This window comes from Desmodus rotundus, chromosome 5, assembly GCF_022682495.2.
Source record: "Desmodus rotundus isolate HL8 chromosome 5, HLdesRot8A.1, whole genome shotgun sequence".
NCBI lineage: Eukaryota > Metazoa > Chordata > Mammalia > Chiroptera > Phyllostomidae > Desmodus > Desmodus rotundus.
The window spans coordinates 9,740,007-9,759,451 of NC_071391.1; the positions used below are offsets into that span (position 1 = coordinate 9,740,007).

Sequence of the window (19,445 nt, forward strand, 5' to 3'; positions counted from 1 at the left end):
ATTTAATTTATGTAATTCCTTGTAAATGCCTCTAATAGTTATAAATAAAATTTATCTTCCCAAAATGATATGAGTTCCTCATTTTTAACTAGTCCCTTACCATCTGGAAACTTTTGTTGTAATAACCAATCATTGGAAAAGTTAAACAGCTTCCTCATTCTTGCTTCACAAGCCATCCTGAAATGAGATGCCTCTGAGCTGCTGATCACTTCCAGTTTGAAGTCTCCCTGTTGCAGTTTGTATCTTGCTCAATAAAATATTCATATCAAGTAAAGCTCTCTGAATTTTCTTCTGACAACTGTATTTAATAACACATTCCAAATAAAAATATATTCATTCTATCCCAACACTGTCAAAAGCCTCAACCCATCACAGCATCAACTCAAGTTCAAAATCTCATCTAGATATTATCACCTCAAAAGCCCCAAATCTCATCACAAACCATCTAAGTCAAGATCTAGAAGAGACTCTAGGTGTGAACTACGTTAGGGCAAAACTCCTCTCCATCTGTGGACCTGCAAAACTAGAAAACAAGTTATCTGCTCCCAAAGTACAATGGTGGGACAGGCATAGGATAACAGTTACAGACAGTCCCTTCCAAAAGAGAGAGAAATGGAAGCAAGAAAGGAATTATTGGCCCCAACAAATTTTGAAATCAAGCAGGGCAAACTTAATTAGTTTTCAAGGCATGAGAATAATTCTCTTCCCCTTGTGGCTCTACTCTCTGGGCCCAGAGTTTCCCTTCTGTGGCCCAAGGCACCACTTGCTAAGCTCACAGTCCTAACCCCAGCGCCATCCTTCCGCTTTCATGAAGGGTAGCACATGTTTGCAGTTGAGAAGTTTTCTCAGCCTGTTTCCTGCTTCTAGAATGTTAAGAGTCTAACGGTCTTTTCTTATTTTAGTATGTCTAATATAATTTTATTTGGCTTGTTTGTTTGTTTGCATAATTGTTTATTATCATGCCTCTGTGATTTCCAAAATTGTTGGAATGGTTGAAAAAGTAAGTGAAGCTTTCAGGAATAATTTCTAGCTGTAGCATTTCACTGCTTTGCCAAAATCAGGAAGCCACTTACTATAAAAATCTTAACCCCTGAGCTATGATCCTTGCCAGCAAAATAGGTGCCTGGTATCTTTTCTTGCTCCCCTCCATAAATTTTTTGACTGAGGTACAATTAATATACAACATTATTCAGTTTCAGGTGTACACATAATGATTTTATATTTGTATATATTGCAAAATGATCATGACAATAAGTCTAGTTAACATCTGTCACCATACACAGTTACTGAATTTTTTTGTCATGAGAACTTTTAAGATTTTCCCTCTTAGCAACCTTACTTATGCAATAGAGTATTATTAACTATAGTTGACATGGTCTACATTATATCCTTGTGACTTATTTATTTTAAAGCTGGAAATTTGTACCTTTTGACTCCCTTTTTTTCTCTTTTTCATTTTAACTGTGGTGAGAGTGCTTAACATGCGATTTATCCTCTTAACAAGCCTTAAGTGCAAACTACAGGATTGTTAACTGTAGGCACAAGGTTATACGGCAGATCTCTAGAACTTACTCATTTTACATAATTGAAACTTTATACCCGTTGAAGAGCAACTTCCCATTTCTTCCTGCCTCCAACCACTGACAACCAACAATTTCGCTCTCTCTTTCCATGAGTTTGACTATTTTAGAAACCTCACATAAGTGGAATCATGCAGTATCTGCCCTTCTGCAATTGGCTTATTTTACTTAGCATCATATTTTCCAGGTTCATTCATATTGTTACAAATGAGATTTTCATTTTTAAGGCTGAATAATATTCCATGATATGGGTATAGCACATTTTTCTTTACCCATTCATCTGTCGATGGACATACTTCCTGGTTTGCAGATAGCCATCTTCTCATTGTATCCTACATGGTAGAGAAATGGAGAATTCGAGTATTTTTGTCTTCATATAGGGACACTGCTCCCATTAACAAGAGATCCACTCTCATGACCAAAGACCCCACCTCTAAATACTGTCGCATTAGGGATGAAGATTCAACATTTGAATTTGGGTGTGGGACACAAATATTCAGTCCATGGAAATATGTGATTAAAAAAACCCTAACTACAATTTTTAAATATATTTTTAAACTATGTGAAAGTCTTGTAGACATAAAGCAGTGAAAAACTCAGTTATTAGTGGAGACTGAATCTGTGAAAACTACTGGCAAACTGGGATTTCCATGCCGGTGACCTAAAGTGACCCATGCATCTGGTAACTGTTGCTGAAAAACAAACTACTCCAAAATTTAGTGGTTTGAAACAACTACTTATTACTTTTCATGATTATGTGTTTTGGCCTAGCTCAACTGGATGGTTCTTCTCTTCTGTATTTTCTAGAGGCGCATAAAGTTGCATTGAGCTGGGGCTAAAATATCCAAGGTGGCTTCATTCACATCATTGATGTCTTGGGTGCTGACTGGGCCTCTCTCTCTCCACATGGTATGTCACAGTACTGTACAAGCTTCTTTATATAACATACAAACCCAGAGATCGAGAGTGGACGCTACAAAGTTCTTACGGCACACACTAGCAAGTCCTAGATGTTCACTTCTGCTTTATTTCATTGGTCAAAGCAAGTCAAAATGCCCTCTCAGATTCAAGATGTGTGTTTCGGGGGTGCGGCTAAAAATGAATGGCAGTAATGAGGATAAAGTATGGGATTTAAAGTATGTGAGATCTAGAAGGAGTTGGAAAGATAGAAACAAATTTAAAAACATGGTTAAGCTAATAATTGGGATTATAACTACATATATATAAAATATACAGGGGTAGGTAAAAGTAGGTTTACAGTTATGAGTACATGAAACACCAAGTTCATTCTTGTGTTATATATTTTTCCATACAAACAATTGTAAACCTCCTTTTGCATATATATATACATATTTATATGTATGCAAATTATCAGTAGAGGGAAAACTTGATCAAGAGACAGACATAAGTAGTATAAGAAAACATGAAACCAAAGATCAGAAGGAATGATTACGTAAAATTCTTCATAAGTTTTCTGCTTCTCAACAAAATAACACAGTTCATAGAATTCTAGAGCTAGAGGGATCCATGGAGTCCAGGTAATCATAATCCAACACCTCATGTCACAGATGAGGAGTCCCACATAAGAGCTTTACTACTCGCCTGAGGTCAACAATTACCACGTGGCAGAGCCATAACTAGACTACAGGTCTCCAGATGCCTAGGCTGGTGTTGCTTCACGAGCTCAAGTTAAAGGAGTGTTTTCCTTCAAAGCGCTCACTGGAGATTGTCTGGAACACACTAGCAAGTTCCTCGTGCATTAGGAAAGGAATGAGAATACCACTTGGAATTCACATAAAATCATTGTCTATAGTGACCACACAGAAAAGTTGCCCATTAATACTGATTAGTCTGACTAGTTGATCACCTAGGGAAACTTTTCTCATATATCCCACTAGGGATATTTATTTCTCTTCTGTGGAGACCATTAATTTTAAAGAGATTTCATAAAAGACACGAAATAATCTGACTAAATCAGGCAAGACTAGACTCTGAGTGGATGTATCAGCATCTAATTTCTGTTGTAAAGGAGGAGACAGGTCTCATTCAGGACTTAATTTAAGATTATTCCATAGTATCATCCTTCCGAATGATGTCCCTCTCACCCTGCTCTACCCTCATCGCAAATTTCAAGAGGTGTCTTTTTTGAATATAAGCTTCACATGGACACTTCTCTATTCTCATCTGGATATTAAGGGGGTATCATATACCATCTACTTGTCTTCTCCAAGGGACACTGTACAAAGTTTATGGATCCCCATTCCATTTTATCCTGTAAGAAGAGGACAGAACGGTATGTAAGCTTTCTGGAAGAGTTCCTTCTAACATCTTTGGCAGGCACCCTTAACATCTCAGCAAAATGTTAACCTGCTCTTTGATGAATTTTCTTAGGTAGATGATGGAATGAAGTATATTTTCAAAATGATAAGGAAATATCTCAAGAGATTAATTTCTTTGATTGATTGGATTTTGGTTTTATTTCTAAAATAATAATAAAACACATTTTCACAGTGCTTTACAATGGAGGGAATATTAATATACAGCAATATTAAATTGTAGAAAGCAAATGAGTTATCATAGTAGGTGTTACCATTCACTTTTACAGATATAGAAAAGGGGACTTTGATAAATGGCTGAATTACCCAGGATCATATATGTAATAAGTGTAAAGCTAGGATGAAACTTGGATCTTTTGCTTCTTCATTGAGAATTCCCTCTACAGACCTAGCTTAAAGAGCACGGCATGGCTCTCACTTTTTCAAGTAACATTAAAAATCATAAGTATTTAATGGTGCTGTGGTGAGGGGGAAGTATTCTATGGTAACATAGACTTGGAAAATTTTTGAGGTAAAATTAAGCTGTTTGCTTTACAACAGAACCTCACAAAACTTTATTATGTTAATATGCATTGTGAATGTTGAAAAAAGTTTGAATGTTTTAAAATTTGACCATGAAAACTTTCATTTCTGAGGGTTCATGAAGAATTCTGTTCTAAGGAACAACCTCTAAGGAGTTAGTTTCTCAGAGGATGTTTAGATTATTTTCCTATATGTCATGTTCCCTTAGGAGTCTAAAATCTTATAATTATCTTATATCCCTTCACATAGCTGAGCCCAAAACTTGAGTTCATAACAGATACTCAATAAATGTTTGTCTTGATTTATTTATTGATAAGGCACAGTGACCTATTGGTTGTGGTAAGGAAGTTTTCTGGAAACTTCCATACCACATAAAAGGAGCACCTATCCCTAGAGTTGGAGAAAGATAAGGATCAGGGAAAGCTTTCTGGGGGAGATAACACCTGAAATGATCTCTGAAGGAGGAGTAAGATGCAGCTAAGGAGTGGGAGGAAATGAGTTCCAGAGAAGACAGAATAGATAATGCAGAGTCCCCAGAGCAAGAGAGTTCGTGGAAAGGAACTGCAAGTGGTTCAGTAGAGCTGGGGTAGCGAGTGCAGTAAGGAGGGTGGTGAACTCTGGCATTTGATTTCGTCGAAGAAGAGCATTAATGTGGTATCAAACTCTCCTGGGTCCGAAGGAATCAAACAGACAAAGGTAAAACCTCTCTTAAGCTTTGTCTACATTTTGTAAAATAATTTGCTGCAAAAAATGTAGTACTATCCTATGAATACCAGTGATAAGAAAGATCAAATTCCCATTGATTTTGGTGCAGTCTATGAATGTGTCAGTGTTCCTGGAACCCACGGTCTGAACTGACATCACTGATCTCATGCCAATGCCATCACAAGCTGGAGAAACAAGATTCACAGTCAGGAAACTGGAAAACTTTTTATCAGTCCATAAACCATTGCATTTTCATGATAAAAATAACAGCATTTTTTTCATTATAAAATGAAAAAATCATCGTAAGACAAATTGTTTTCTAACAAATCATTTATTTATGCAAAAAAGAATAGAAAAATATCTACTAGAAATCAGGCAGAGACGTAATGCACACTACTGCCAATTCTCACAATACTCTGTAGGGAAACTACAGTATACCCTTCATAGCTAAGATTCTAAGATTCATAGAAAGTAGGCAACAATCCATGGTTCTACAACTTGTAAATGGCAGATTCAGATCCCAAACTCTTGCTGAGAGATCAAATGTCTCCTAAATGTGTAATTAACTTGGGAATGGCACAGTGGTCATCATTAGGGGAAACAGTTTGGATTAGAAGAAGTTTTGAAGAGTTCATAAGTTATTCTACAAAAGACTTTGCTTCTCTTACCTGTGTGCGTAGCTCCAGGCTGAGTTTGGGCGTGTTTCACAGCAGCACTGCCAGAATCATGCAAAGTGTTCTTTCTGAACATATGTTTGCACTCTCTTAACCATGCTACACAGCCTTGATGTGTAAAAAAAAAAAAAAAGTGACATATACTAAAGGTGTGTGTGTAGACTCTACACTCTGCTAACTAATCAAATAGAATGTGGATTTTGGACAAGGATTAATCTTGGTGGACTTTAGTTGTACCTGGAAATGAGAGGATAAGACTAGATGCCTCTTGAGTTCTCTTAGAGTTTCCAGATATCAAGAAGAAACTTCCCATGTTTTATAAATGAGCACACATTTGACCTATGGCTGAGCTTTGTTATTGGTTCCATGGCTCCCTGACATTTTCAAAAGTGTGTTGGTTTCACATGCGCTGTGTTTATGGATCAGCAGGATGCATATATTACACATTGTAATAGTGCTTCATCATTATTAAGGGCTAACTGCTTCCTAGATGAGAATCCCAATATTATCAAACTTATTGGTTCAACAAACACATCAATAGTTTAATTGCTTTGCTTGCCACCATCCATTTATCAACTGAATCTTTTTCACCAACATCTTCCTTTTTGCATGTAGCAGACAAATATAAACAAAATAACCACTGGGCTGAGAAGTTCCCAATCTAAGTGGGCCTAAAGAAATTGCAGCACAAAGATTTAACTACAAAGTAATTCAATTTTGTTGAGAACAAATCGATTGTGGTGGGAATATACTGGTGGACAAAGCAGGCTTTCTTGCCCTTGTAGAGCTTAATTGGAGCCCTGAGTGAAATGTTCATCAAACTGGCATTGCCAGAAATTGAGTGCTTTAAGCATTAGCTCCTTGAGGAAGAAACATGGGAATCCAAATGTCAAGTGAGTTCTGTGAGTAGTGATGATAACATGGCTGGGAGTTTACCTGAGGACAGCTTTGGGGAGAGGACTGAGAATAATAAGTGAAGCTTATGTGTTTGCATGGACTGTTTGGTGATACAGAAATGAAGCTTTGAATGTCTCACACCATACAATAGGATGATAAAGACTCAGAACAGAGAGATTTATTTTCTCAGCGCTCTTTTGGACATGAAATAAAGAGCTGGCACAGGGAAGGTGTCTATTAAGAACTTTTTAAAATGCAATCAACCTCTCATCCATTAGGCAGATGAAGCTGTTGAAATGGTCAGATACTCTGTTTGTGCCAGTGGAAAGGTTATTTCAAGGTCAGTGGCCAAAAAAATTGAATTTGAGTGACAGAATTAGGGTTGAAAACCTGAACATGAGGGAAATTCTCGCCAAGACTGTGCCACTCGCCAAGACTCGCATCTTGAATGCTAAACCTAATGGCAACGACAACGTTCATTCTTATATTTCCTAAAAGCTGAAAAAACATTTTTCATGCTTTTTACTGCACAACAATCTTAGCCTCACAAACTCTTATTTTGAACAAAATTTAGAGTGAAAAATGTGACCACATAAACTGTTTACTGTATTTGATATCACTGTACCTTAAATGATTTATGTGTAAGGAAAAAATATATTCTCCAATTCTGAACATTTGTCACAGTTGATGATATTCAAGAAAATGTGCAGTCTTTGAAAATAACCCCAGAAGGGCTCCAGAAATGGTTTGAAAGAAACACCACCATTCAGAGCGAGTGAAAATCCTTTAAAAATGACTATGGAAGGGAGAACCCTAATTTGGAAGAACCAGTTCTGATGTGTTTGGTGTTTTAAATAAGTTATAGCCTCACCTTGGATACACGTGCTAGTTTTTTCCTTGAAACCACCCTGGCATGACTTGCCCTGGCAGACAGCGGGCTTCATTGTCGCTTCCCTTGCTTTCTCCACAGATTAAGGATGTTTTGCACCAAATCTTGCATGTTCCCACTTGGATATAATGCTGCTCATTTGGTGTTCACGCCTTAGTAAGATAGAATCACTTTTCAGTGTTTTCCTGAGTCAAAGTCTGTCTTATTTGATCTTAATGATAGATAATTAGAATTATTTTTACTGAAACCATCTCTTTAATTTTACTTTTTCTTCTTCTTTTTCTCTTTTACTCTTCTTATCATTCAAGGTTCAGCAGAGCAACTGCAAGGCCTGGGAAGATACTGCTCTATAGGAGCCTCACTATCTGCTCTGGGAAAGATCAGAACTGAAAGGTAACGCTCCAAGGGAAACCTGCCGTTGGGAGGAGAAAGAGGGGAGGCAGCTATGTTCACTGGGCACCTGTTATGTCCCAGACACAGGACACACTTGAAACATTTAATCTTTATAAATTCCTTATAAGGCTCCCTATTTACATCTTCAATCACTCCTGACAGGACTAAAGATCATCAGTTAACATAATTAATGGAAAAATTAAATTAGCAAATAGGGGAACTAGGTTCCAAATCCAAATCTAATCGACTACAAAACTTCATGTGCTTGACCTTCTACTATCCTTCTTCCTCAGCATTAGGTTTCAATACCAAAGATAAGAAAAATATTTTAATTTATTATGATTGTAAAATTGTGTCTATTCATTGTAAAATTTTAAATATAGAAAAACATAAGCCATAAACAAAAAAGATCCACAATCCCGCCAACCTGGTAATACTCACTGTTCACATTTTGAGGTAAGTTCTTTTATATTTTATGAATAGATATAATTATTATTAAATGGAGCCATGATATAGTGCTTTCTTATAATTTGCTTTTTCATGAGTTTTCCTGATCTTATTAAATACTTTTCTTTAACATCATTTTCAATAATTGCAGTGTTTCATCTCATGGGTGAGACCACAGTTAACTTAAGTATTTTCTTATTATTTATATTTAAGTTGATAGAATTTTCCACCATTATATTGAAAACTGCAACAAACATTCCTGTCAACAATTTCATGCACATACTCATGGTTAGTTTATAAGAATAAATTCCTAAAACAATATTGCTGAATTAAAATGTATGCATTTCTTTAAGTCTTTTATTATATATTATCAGATTGCAGTCCACACATTTTTAAAGCACTTTATATTTCTGGTAGTGATATTTGGGAATATACCTCTCCTTGCAAATTTAACAACACCAGATGTTATCTTTTTTTTCATTACTGTCAGCATGTAAACAGAAAATAGTATCCAAGTTTGTTTAATTTTATATTAATTTGAACACTAGTAAAATTGATTTTCATATACTTGTTTGCCTTTGCATATTTCCTTTTTGAATTGCCCATTTTCCTAATGATGAGTTTATTTTTGCTGATTAGAAAATTTCATTTTCTATTCAGTTTGCTTATTGTATTTTTGACCCACAGACATTTATATTTTTATTCTGTCAAAATATCAATATTTGTATGGCATCTACTCACTTGGTTGTAATTTGGTTATACTCTGAGACCTGAAAAAAATCTAGCTTTCTTCCATTTTTTAAAAACTACTTGAATCTAAGTCCATCAGAAATAAATTTTGATGTATAGTACATTGATTTTACTGTTTTGCATTTTCCATTATGTATGTTTTTAAGAATTTTCTGTGAATTTTTCTGGTTTAATAACATCTGCATTAACCATTCAATGTTGAATACACATTGTACTATTTGATTTTTCAAATCCAGTTTTTACACTACAATTTTCCCAATCTTGAATTACGTATTCTGATTAATCACCCAATAAACCAGAATTTTGCTGAGGAATTGCTATAACTCTATTTAGAATAATATATTTTAAGTGCTTGTAAGCCTGAGAAAAATTTTAAACAAAAATCGCTAAAGCCTGTGTACAGAGTTCTTTCACAAGAATTTGTTTTTCTTAGATTTCTGTGGACATTGTCCTATTGTTTGAGTTTTTGTATTGAAAATAAAGTTGTGGTCCAAAGCAAAAGGGCCTAATTTACTGGTACTTTTTCCTTCCCAGATGTTTATGAAGTTCTTTTTTATTACCATTGTTTTGATGCCTGTTTCAATTCCGCTATTGCATTTTTAGTTTCTTAATGGCCTTTCCTTTATTTTATTTGTATTGTTTACACTATTACAAATATCCCCATTTTTCCCCCTTTCCTCCCCTCCTCCCAGCCCTCATCCCCACCTCACCCCTGCTTTCCTCATTCCACCACCACACTGTTGTCTGTGTCTATCCTTATGGTCTTTCCTTATCTCACACAGCTCCACTTTTTTAAAATCATTTTTTGTTATTCTGTTACAGTTGTCCCAGTTTTCCCCCCTTTGCCCTCCTCCGCCCATCCCACCCTGCTCCCATAGTCAATTCCCACACTCTTTGCAGGTCCAAGGGTCATTCATTCATGTTCTTTGAGCAGTTCCTTCCCCTTCTGTCCTCCATTAATCCCCCCCACCACCTCCGGTCACTGGCAGTCTGTTCCATGGTTCCACGCCTGTAGTTCTATTTTGTTTGTTAGCTTATTTTGTTCATTAGATTCTTCTTATAGGTGAGAGCATATGGTATTTGTCTTTCACCAACTGTCTTACTTCACTTAGCATAATGCTCTCCAGTTCTAGCCGTGATGGTGAGAAAGGTAGGAGCTCCTTCTTTCTTTCAGCTGTGTAGTATTCCATTCTGTAAATGTACCACAGTTTTTTGACCCACTCATTTACTGATGGGCACTTAGGCTAAACCTGTCTCAGTTCTAAATTTCAGGTTCATTATTAGAAATTTAGAAAAAATATTTAAATGGGAGAAAATAAAAAGTATATATCAGTGAGGATTAGAATAAAAGGCGTTTTCCTAGTTTTGTATGGAGTCAAAACAACTGGGTGAAAAATGAACTACCCATGAATAAATTATCTAATAGCCATGCACTGGGATACTACAAAACAATGGAAGGAACAAAATCTTTTCAGAACAGCAAGGATGACCTTTGCAAACACAGTGTTGGAGCCAATTACAGTACAGTACATAACACACATATAAATTGAAACATAAATAAGTGGGGTGTGTGGCATGCAGGGGGGCAAAGGGGGAAAATTGGTACAACTGTAATAGCATAATCAATAAAATATAATTTAAAAAAGAAGCATAAACAAATTTCCAGTGATAAAATTCAGAAGAACAGTTACCTTTGGGAGATATAAAGACTGAGCAGAGGCACACAAGATGCTTGTAGGTTATTGGAATTGTTCTATACCTTTTTTGGGGTTTTTTCATCTTTGGAGTATTTATTTTTTATTTATTTTTTAAATTTTATTTTTATTGTTTATGCTGTTACAGTTGTTTCTGCTTTTTTTCCCTTTCCCCAGCTCTATCGAGCCCACCATCTCCCCTCCCAAGCCAGTCCCTATATTGTTGTCTGTGCCCATGGGTTGTGCATAAACGTTCTTTGGTTAATCCCTTCACTATCTTTCATCCGTCCCCCCTTCCTTCTTTCTGGCAACTCTCAGTCTGTTTTATGTGTCTAAGTTTCTGCTACTATTTTGTTCATTAGTTTATTGTGTTCATTAGATTCCCCATATAAGTGAGATCATATGGTATTTTTCTTTTTCTTTCACTGACTGGCTTAATTCACTTAGCATAATCTTCTCCAGGTCCATCTATGCTGTTGCAAAATATACAAGTTTCTTCTTTTTTGCTGCTGCATAATATTCCATTGTGTAAATGTATCACAGCTTTTTTTCCATCCATCTACTGATGGGCATTTAGGCTGTTTCCAAGTCTTGACTACTGTAAACAGTGCTAGAATTGTTTTATTTCTTAATCTTGGTAGTGATTATTGATACTAGTGTCTTTACTGTGTGAAAAATGAAGCAAGCTACACTTAAGCTATATACACTTAAGATCTGTAAAATTCCCTATATGTAAGTTATATTTCAATAATAATGAACAAAAAGTGAACAACACATTCATTTATCTAATTTTTAAAATACCTACAACTACACAACTCTTTAGTTTCATTAAATACAAGCAAAAAATTAGTCCTTGTCAATTTGATTTAAAATACCAGAGTGCAAAAGGTGAAGAGATTGAAAAATACAGATTGGCCGTTACAAAATAGTTGTGGGGATGGAAAGTGCAGCGCAGGAAATACAGTCAATGATATTGTAATAACTATATATACTGCCAGGTGGGTACTGGAAATATCAGAAGAACACTTTGTGAATTATTTGATTGTCTAACCACTATGCTGTACACCTAAAACTAATATAAAATAATATTGAATGTAACTTGTAATTGAAAAAAATTAAAAAGATATAATAATAATCATCATCATCGTCATAAAATACCAGAGTAAAAAAAGACATTTCACCAGGAATATCTACATGTCTTTGTCAACAAAAATGTCTACAGATGAGTATATATTCCATTCATAAGATTTCCACGGAAACATATACCATACCCTCTCTGTACATTCATTCTAAGCATTGAAATTGGAAACTGGATATGAAATAGGTCATTCTAAATCAAAAATCAAAGTTAAAGGTGCTGCTTTTCTTCAGGCAGTAACACAACTCAGCAAAGAAAAAGACTCAGCACTCCTGTCCTGTTTTGCGGGAGACATGCTTGCTGGGAGCCCTGTCCTCAACCAGTCCGGCCCCACTGAGTTTGTATTCCGCGTGTTCACCGTTGTCCCTGAATTCCAGGTGCTCCTCTTCCTCCTGTTCCTCCTGCTCTACCTGATGATCCTTGGTGGCAACACAGCCATCCTCTGGGCGGTGTGCACACACAGCTCCCTGCGCACCCCCATGTATCTCTTCCTGTCCAGTTTGTCCTTCGTGGAGATCAGCTACACCACCGTGGTGGTGCCCTTACTGCTTTCCAACGTCTTTGGAGCCCGGAAGCCCATTTCTCTAGCTGGCTGCGGGACCCAAATGTTCTTTTTTCTAACTCTTGGTGGTGCTGACTGTTTTCTCTTGGCAATCATGGCATACGATCGCTACGTGGCCATCTGCCACCCACTGCACTACACCCTCATCATGACCCAGAAGCTGTGCATCCAGATGGTGGCCTGCGCTGTGGCTCTGGCGCTCTACCTGTCCCTGCAGCTCACATCCTTAATCTTCACCTTGCCCTTCTGTGGGCACCTCCGGGAAATCAACCACTTCCTCTGCGATGTGCCTCCAGTCCTGCGGCTGGCCCGCGCTGACATCCGCGTGCACCAGACCATCCTCTATGTCGTGAGCATCCTCGTGCTAATCGTCCCCTTCATCCATATTTCTGTCTCCTACGTGTTCATCGCCTCGGCCATCCTGCGCATCCGTTCCGCTGAGGGCCGCCGCCGGGCCTTCTCCACCTGCTCCTCCCACCTCACGGTGGTCTTGCTGCAGTATGGCTTCTGTGCCTTGGTCTACCTGCGTCCCCAGTCTGGCGCCTCCGTGGATAAGGACCGCCAATTTGCCCTCATTTACACTTTTGTCACCCCCTTACTCAACCCCCTGATTTACACCCTTAGGAACAAGGATGTCAAAGGCGCTCTGAGAAATGCCATTATCAGTAAATCAGCCTCCCACACCAACTGAAGGCTTAGGGGGCCTGGGGTGGGTGTCTGCGTGTCCCCATGATAACGAACTCCAAACGACAAATGTAGAATTAGAACACTGATTTTCTCACGCTTTACAGCTGATATTTCTGTTTTGCCGTATTTGCACCATGTCCACCCACACTCCACACCCAGTTTCCTGAAGTGCTTTAAATAAGACTTGAAAATTTGAACCAGACTTTCGGTGGAGGAGCCCTAGTCTGCAGCTCTAACTGAAAGGTTCACAACTCATGCATGGGGCTTGCTCTGTCCGGGAACCCTCACCCCATACATGCTGTGAATAAAAGTTGATGCCTTTAAATAGCCTGTCCCCTGAGGATGCAGTGATATTAGAGTTTGTGAAAGCTGCCTCAAATAAAGACTATTCATTAAGACATATATTTCACTCAAAGAAATACATTTTATTATTAAGATACAACTGTATGGCAAATGATAGCTTATTTGATGCACTAATTTCCTTCACTCCATGCATCCCAGCTGGCCACCTTCCTTTTCTTTCATTCTTACACACCAAGGAGAGGTCAGAATTAGTATTTACCAACAAGGCACTCACACTACATGTCAGCCCTGCGAGAGTATGGAAGATGGCATGTGGTTGGTGCCCACAGGCCTGCTTGAGCTGGCTGTGCCTGTGGCTTCAGGCAGTCAGTCTTGCTCTTCCTCCTTCCTGTCCACTCACAGTGGCTGCTGCTCGCAGGTGGCGCCACCATTCCCCCCACCTCAGCAAGGTCCTGTTGCAGATGGTTGCGGCATCTTCCTGTCCCTGTGCCCAACCACAGATAAACCCTCAAGTATCAATGGGATGGGCTCTTTCTCTGGTGCTCATGGCTGACAGCATGCTGCTCAGCCTTCTCATGTACAACCTGAGGAACAATGAGGTGAAGAGGACTCCTGGGACAGTTCTTAACAAAGGATGTCCTCGCCCAGAACAGCTGTCAGGCAGGGGTCTGGATCCAGTCCCTGAAGCTGATGTTGCTTGGCAGCAATTCCAGGAGGAAGAGTGAGAGTGCCTGCCAGTGGAGGCCGCGAGTCATTGCAGAAATTGGTGTAACCCTTCTGAATGTAACAGAGCTAAGCGTACCAAATCCTGGAAAAGTTTCTATTCTTTGATTCAATCATTCTTATTCTAAAATCATAACCTCAAAAAATTAAGCTTAGTCAAAACTAAAAATATAAGGCAGTTTATTTCTCTCATAAGCCAAAAAGTTATAAAAATCTGACTTCTAATTTTGGATACTTATACGGCACACTTAAAATTATATGTAAATTTAATACTTAATAGTAAGACATAATACTTACCATTATAACTAAGTGATAAAAGCAAGTGATAAAAAGCAAGGTACCAACCTGAATTTATAATAGGAGCCCAATTCGGTAGAAATGCACATGTATAATGGTGAATACAAAAACACCAAAAAGCTAACAGTTGCTACCTGTCATTTGTAGAATTGCAAGTACTTTTCTTCTGTATCAATTTTTGCATTAAAAAAAAATAAGGCTGTGTTCCTCTTACAAGCATAAAAATGATTTCTGAAAAGGATCTGAGGCTCATATAGATTTATTTGGCACAAAAGCCTCCCTTCCTCACAGCAGGACCCTTGTCCACTTTCATATTTTTCCTAGATGAACACTTTTTTTTGTTACTTCATTTTTCTTCAAAACCAATGTTGCTGCTTTAAATTTTTAAGGCTGCTTTCACATGGGAATAAGAAAAATGAACTACAAAGTATCACTCATTCTGGGAATAGCTATTAATTTAACAATGTATTAGAAATGTCTTTGTTTGCAATAAATGTTGGAGAAGAACAAAACTCTCTGGTTGGTAGTTTGTGTATTAACACATCCAGGCCAAGTCACATCAGAACATAATGAATCAATTAAATGTACACAGTGTGCTAGGCATTGTCTGGAATGCCAACAAAAGGAAAATTTGCATGCATTTCCATGCCTCCTTTCATTTCTATTTAATGCCACAAGGTTAACAGAATATTAACTTGGAACTCAAAAAGAAGAGGGTGCAATGTTACTCTATTGGGAAGAAGGCCCTGAAGGGTTGATCAATCCTTTCAGCTGAATTACTGGGCTCCTCCTGTTACTTTCCTGTACCTATTTTAGCTGAATAGAATAGAGTTAGTATGAAAGTCTTTCTATAAAATTATTAGATTCTAGAATTAGAACATTGAATGGAATATGTCATGAATCAAATGATAGGACTGAAATGTCGATCTGTGGTGTTTCCCTTTGGAAAATGATGTCCCCTCCGACTCCCCATAATAAGGCAGCTTTGTGGTAGCATTAAGGGGAAGTCAGAACTTGCAAAACTGTTTTAGGTTTCCTCCACTTTTCTTCTCTTTCATCTTCAACACTGGCTTAAAAATTCTACTTCTTTCAAAACCCTGCTCATCCTCTTCATGAAGCCCTCTGGGTATGTGAGTCTGTTCGTGGTATCAACTGACTTACAAAGAAGTACTTGCCCAGGCAGTAACCACTCCATCCATTGACATTCTCTACTTACACCTCTCTCATTGGAATTTATTACAATATATTTCATCAGGTAGTGTAATTAATTGTGCATATTATCAGTGAGCACCTGGAGTCCAGACTACATGACAAAATCATCACGGTATGTTCTCACAATGGATTTCTCTGGCTCTTTTCTTGTGATTTAACCAGTGGATGAAAGGAAGGGTTAGTCACAGTGGTGGGAGTCGTGTTTCTGTGTGGGAATTTCTCCCCAGCATTTCTCAAAAGGAAATTATTTATTTTTAAATCCAAATTCTAAGAAAAAGTAATTGAGAAATGCAGAAAATTGGGGAAAGTAATATAATTCTCCAGCATGAATTATAGCATATGATTGACATAGAGAGGTGACGGGACTCAGAGGAATCATGTCGAGGGAAAAGCAGAAAACATGGCATGCAGAGTCAAAGGTTAAGTCTACGTTCCTGTAACCAGGACAAAAAGCACTGGAAGAGGAGCGGTCGTGACCTCATCAGTCAGTCTCACTGGTAGCTGCTTCCAAATGCATGTGCATGGTCTTATCTGCTTCCAACAGCGAGTCATTCTTGCAAAAAAAATTAATATCCATAAATTTATATGCCTAGGATATTATACAAATCCTATGAATGATGTTCCAAGAAATAAATTTTAGAAGCAAATTTGACCCCTTAAATTGGCAGTTTGACGTGTGGTTCTGTGTAGTGCTAATCTGTGTTAATCTTTTTGGGAGACCTGAATGCTTAGTTATTAAAATACCACCAACAATATTTATGGGCATTTTCCAGTATTTGGCTATTCAGTATAGTCTACAGTACTTGGTATGTACAAATATACCTAGTATTTATGTTATTTAAAAAATTTAGATACCCATAATGAGTAAAGTGTACAAAGAACATTGAAAATATTTTAAGAATTACTCATAAGTTTATGCATTCCTAAAAATTCCCAAGAATTCCAATTTGCTATTCTCACATATTGAAGACCAAAGAAACCATGTAGGAAGTGTGCATTTATTCATGTCCGTGTTGTCTAATTGTAACTAATTAGTGTTGATAGAGAGATGTCTACATAAGGAAATTACTGCATGAGAGAGATTATATAACAACACACCCTGAGCAGACAGTTTGTTTTATGGGTATGGGACAGGTCAAAATAACCCACAGTACCACACTATCAAGAATCTCAACAAGTATTTTCATAACGATGACTCTCTCTCTCTCAACTTTAAAAAAACACAGTGTAAAATTATAGATTCTAGTGAAAATCAGTAAAGGCTTGAAATATGATAGTAATTATTGCTGAGGCCTGTGTTGGCTCACTAGCTCCAATGTGAGAATTCTCTTAGTTCTTCTTATTGGTTTCAATCCAGCTCTCATGAGAAGGAAAAAGCATGACATTCCTAGCGCTAGGAAAGAGGGTCCTCAACAGAGATGGGGCAGAACTTTGTATAATCATCCCCAGGAGCCACAGACCACATCCTTGGTGATCTTTATGAAGCTATTTTAGAAAGACCCTTTTATGCCATAATACAACAATTCCTTCAATAAATATTTATTACATGTTCATTTACTAATTTGAAACAAACATTTAAAGAGAATCTACTATTTTCCAAAGTCTCTGACTCCATGGATCTAATGTTTATAAGGAGAAAAGAGACAATAAATAAATAGGCAAAAGGTGAAGGGGGCAGGGATTTAGGATAAGAAGGAGAATACTGGGAGATAGTGACTTGGGGATGAAAAGGGGACTCTTTTATGTCAGGCACTCAGTTATATGCTTGAATTCAGAGACAAAACCAAAATATTTGCTTTCAGGGAGTTTACAGACTATTGGGGAAAGGAATCACAATTATAAGTCAATCTTTTTTTTTATCGAGAGTAGAGGAGACTGACAAGTGCAAGACTACCGCCGCACCACACATGCGTATCTTCCTCAACATAACTTTTGGTAAGTTCTTCTGTGTGTTTTCCAAGAAGGGTTTACTTATTTTTTTTTTTCCCCATGACCAAATAGTTATCAGGAAGCCTAGCTCCGAATGTCCTCTCTGACAGCTCCCTCCCATAGGTCCATATGAGGCCACAGGCCTTCAGCAAATCCATGTGTGTATACATAAGTGCCTCCTGCTGGCTTATTCTATCCTGGGTCTTCTTATTTCTGAGAGCACACCACACACCTGGCCTCTCTTCTCTTACATAACATGGAATAACTTCCTATGCGACTGGGAAGATGACTCTTCACTCTGGATGTTATCATATGTAGGAGTATCTTTGGCTCCACTCTGTCTCCCAACATCCACTTCCAGAATAGTAGCAAAGATTTAACATCTAACCCTCTGCTTATCTAGGAGAAAAAAATAAGGCAAGAAAAGATTTTCCATTGATTCTGATGTCATAAGAGATTCAAATTCCACTTGAAGCAAAAAGGGGAAAGTGATGAGCTTGTCTGTTTCTGTTATAATGTAATCAGCATGTAAATAACATACAATGAAACACATAGATCTAAATTGGTTCACTTTGATGTATTTGGATAACTGTATCCAATAATGAAATGTTTTTTTCACCCCAGATAGTTCTCTTGCTTGTGTCCCTTCCTAATCAAGTTCTCTTCCTGCCCAATCAACCACTTTCCTGGCTTCTATTGCTTATATTTTCTTCCTAACTGTGGCTAGATGTACATATGATAGATGATAGATAGATAGATAGATAGATAGATAGATAGATAGATAGATAGATAGATAGTAGATAGATAATGATAGATAGATAATAGGTATTAAAAACATTTTTTTTCTTCTTCATTGCCAAGTTATTTTAAATAAGTCACGAGTAATGAATAGTTAGTCCATGGGTTAATTGTTTGCTGTTGAGGAGGGGTGAGAAACAACTGCACTATAATACGATGCACACGTAAACTTTAGAAGGAGGGATATACTGGTTTGGGCTGTGTCTGTGGCTATACAGCCTCCCTTGCTCCTGGCCATTTCAGGGTCTGTTTTTCCAGCCTTCCCAATGTGTCTGTGAACCACTCGATACCATTTCAATATGTTTATTTTCAATATTAAAAAGCCAGAGTTTATTTCTTTGGTTTGCAACTAAGAGTACTGAGTGCTGAGTCAAGGGGTCCCTACATTCCCTTCCACTGCTGACATTCATTCAAGTGGTACAGAGGCTATAGCCCACCCTTTCCATTATAGATGGCCTATCTTAGGAGTCATTACTCCTAGGGCAAGAATTAACTCAATTCTTGGGTATTTAGTTAGTGCTCCCCCTTTACAAGGTACTACAGGGAAATAGGGAAGGAATTCTCAAAATGCTTCCCATCTCACTGGGAACATAAGACACACACCAAGTGAATCACTTGCCATGAAGAGAAGTAACCAGTTAAGTAACAAACAGAAAATTACAAGTAGGAAGAGGCACCAGAAGATGAACAAATAAACAAAACACGCAGAGTTGCCCATCTATTCCCCATTTACCTCACTGAGACTGGGGTGTGAAAACTGTCTTGGAAAACCACTGCAGGGATACAATCCCAAAGGACTTAGAAGGACTTCCTGTCCCAGGGGAGCCTAGCACCATGACTATTAACTCTGGTTGTCGGGAAAGAACATTCCTGTTTTGAAAAACATAAAGAACTGCTCTCATTCTCCCC

General features: G+C 37.7%; 1 protein-coding gene across 3 annotated transcripts; it reads left to right on the forward strand.

Moving 5' to 3' along the window:
* The first annotated feature begins 3,345 nt into the window (after nucleotides 1-3,345).
* On the forward strand, nucleotides 3,346-14,822 carry OR10Q1 (olfactory receptor family 10 subfamily Q member 1). Of its 3 annotated transcripts, none has more exons than XM_045185660.3 (3): nucleotides 3,346-3,873; nucleotides 7,912-7,996; nucleotides 12,259-14,822. In XM_045185660.3, exon 3 carries the CDS (start codon nucleotides 12,319-12,321, stop codon nucleotides 13,276-13,278), a length of 960 nt encoding a protein of 319 aa, XP_045041595.2. In that variant the 5' UTR covers nucleotides 3,346-3,873; nucleotides 7,912-7,996; nucleotides 12,259-12,318; the 3' UTR covers nucleotides 13,279-14,822. The 3 variants fall into 3 exon arrangements, with proteins under 3 accessions (XP_045041595.2, XP_045041596.2, XP_053780763.1); XM_045185661.3 differs by having other exon boundaries at nucleotides 12,403-14,822; XM_053924788.2 differs by lacking the exon at nucleotides 3,346-3,873 and adding an exon at nucleotides 5,103-5,134.
* The last annotated feature ends 4,623 nt before the right edge of the window (nucleotides 14,823-19,445 follow it).

What these genes read in the sequence shown, in the direction of transcription:
- OR10Q1 (XM_045185660.3), top strand. Translation starts at nt 12,319, where the DNA reads ATGCTTGCTGGGAGCCCTGTCCTCAACCAGTCCGGCCCCACTGAGTTT.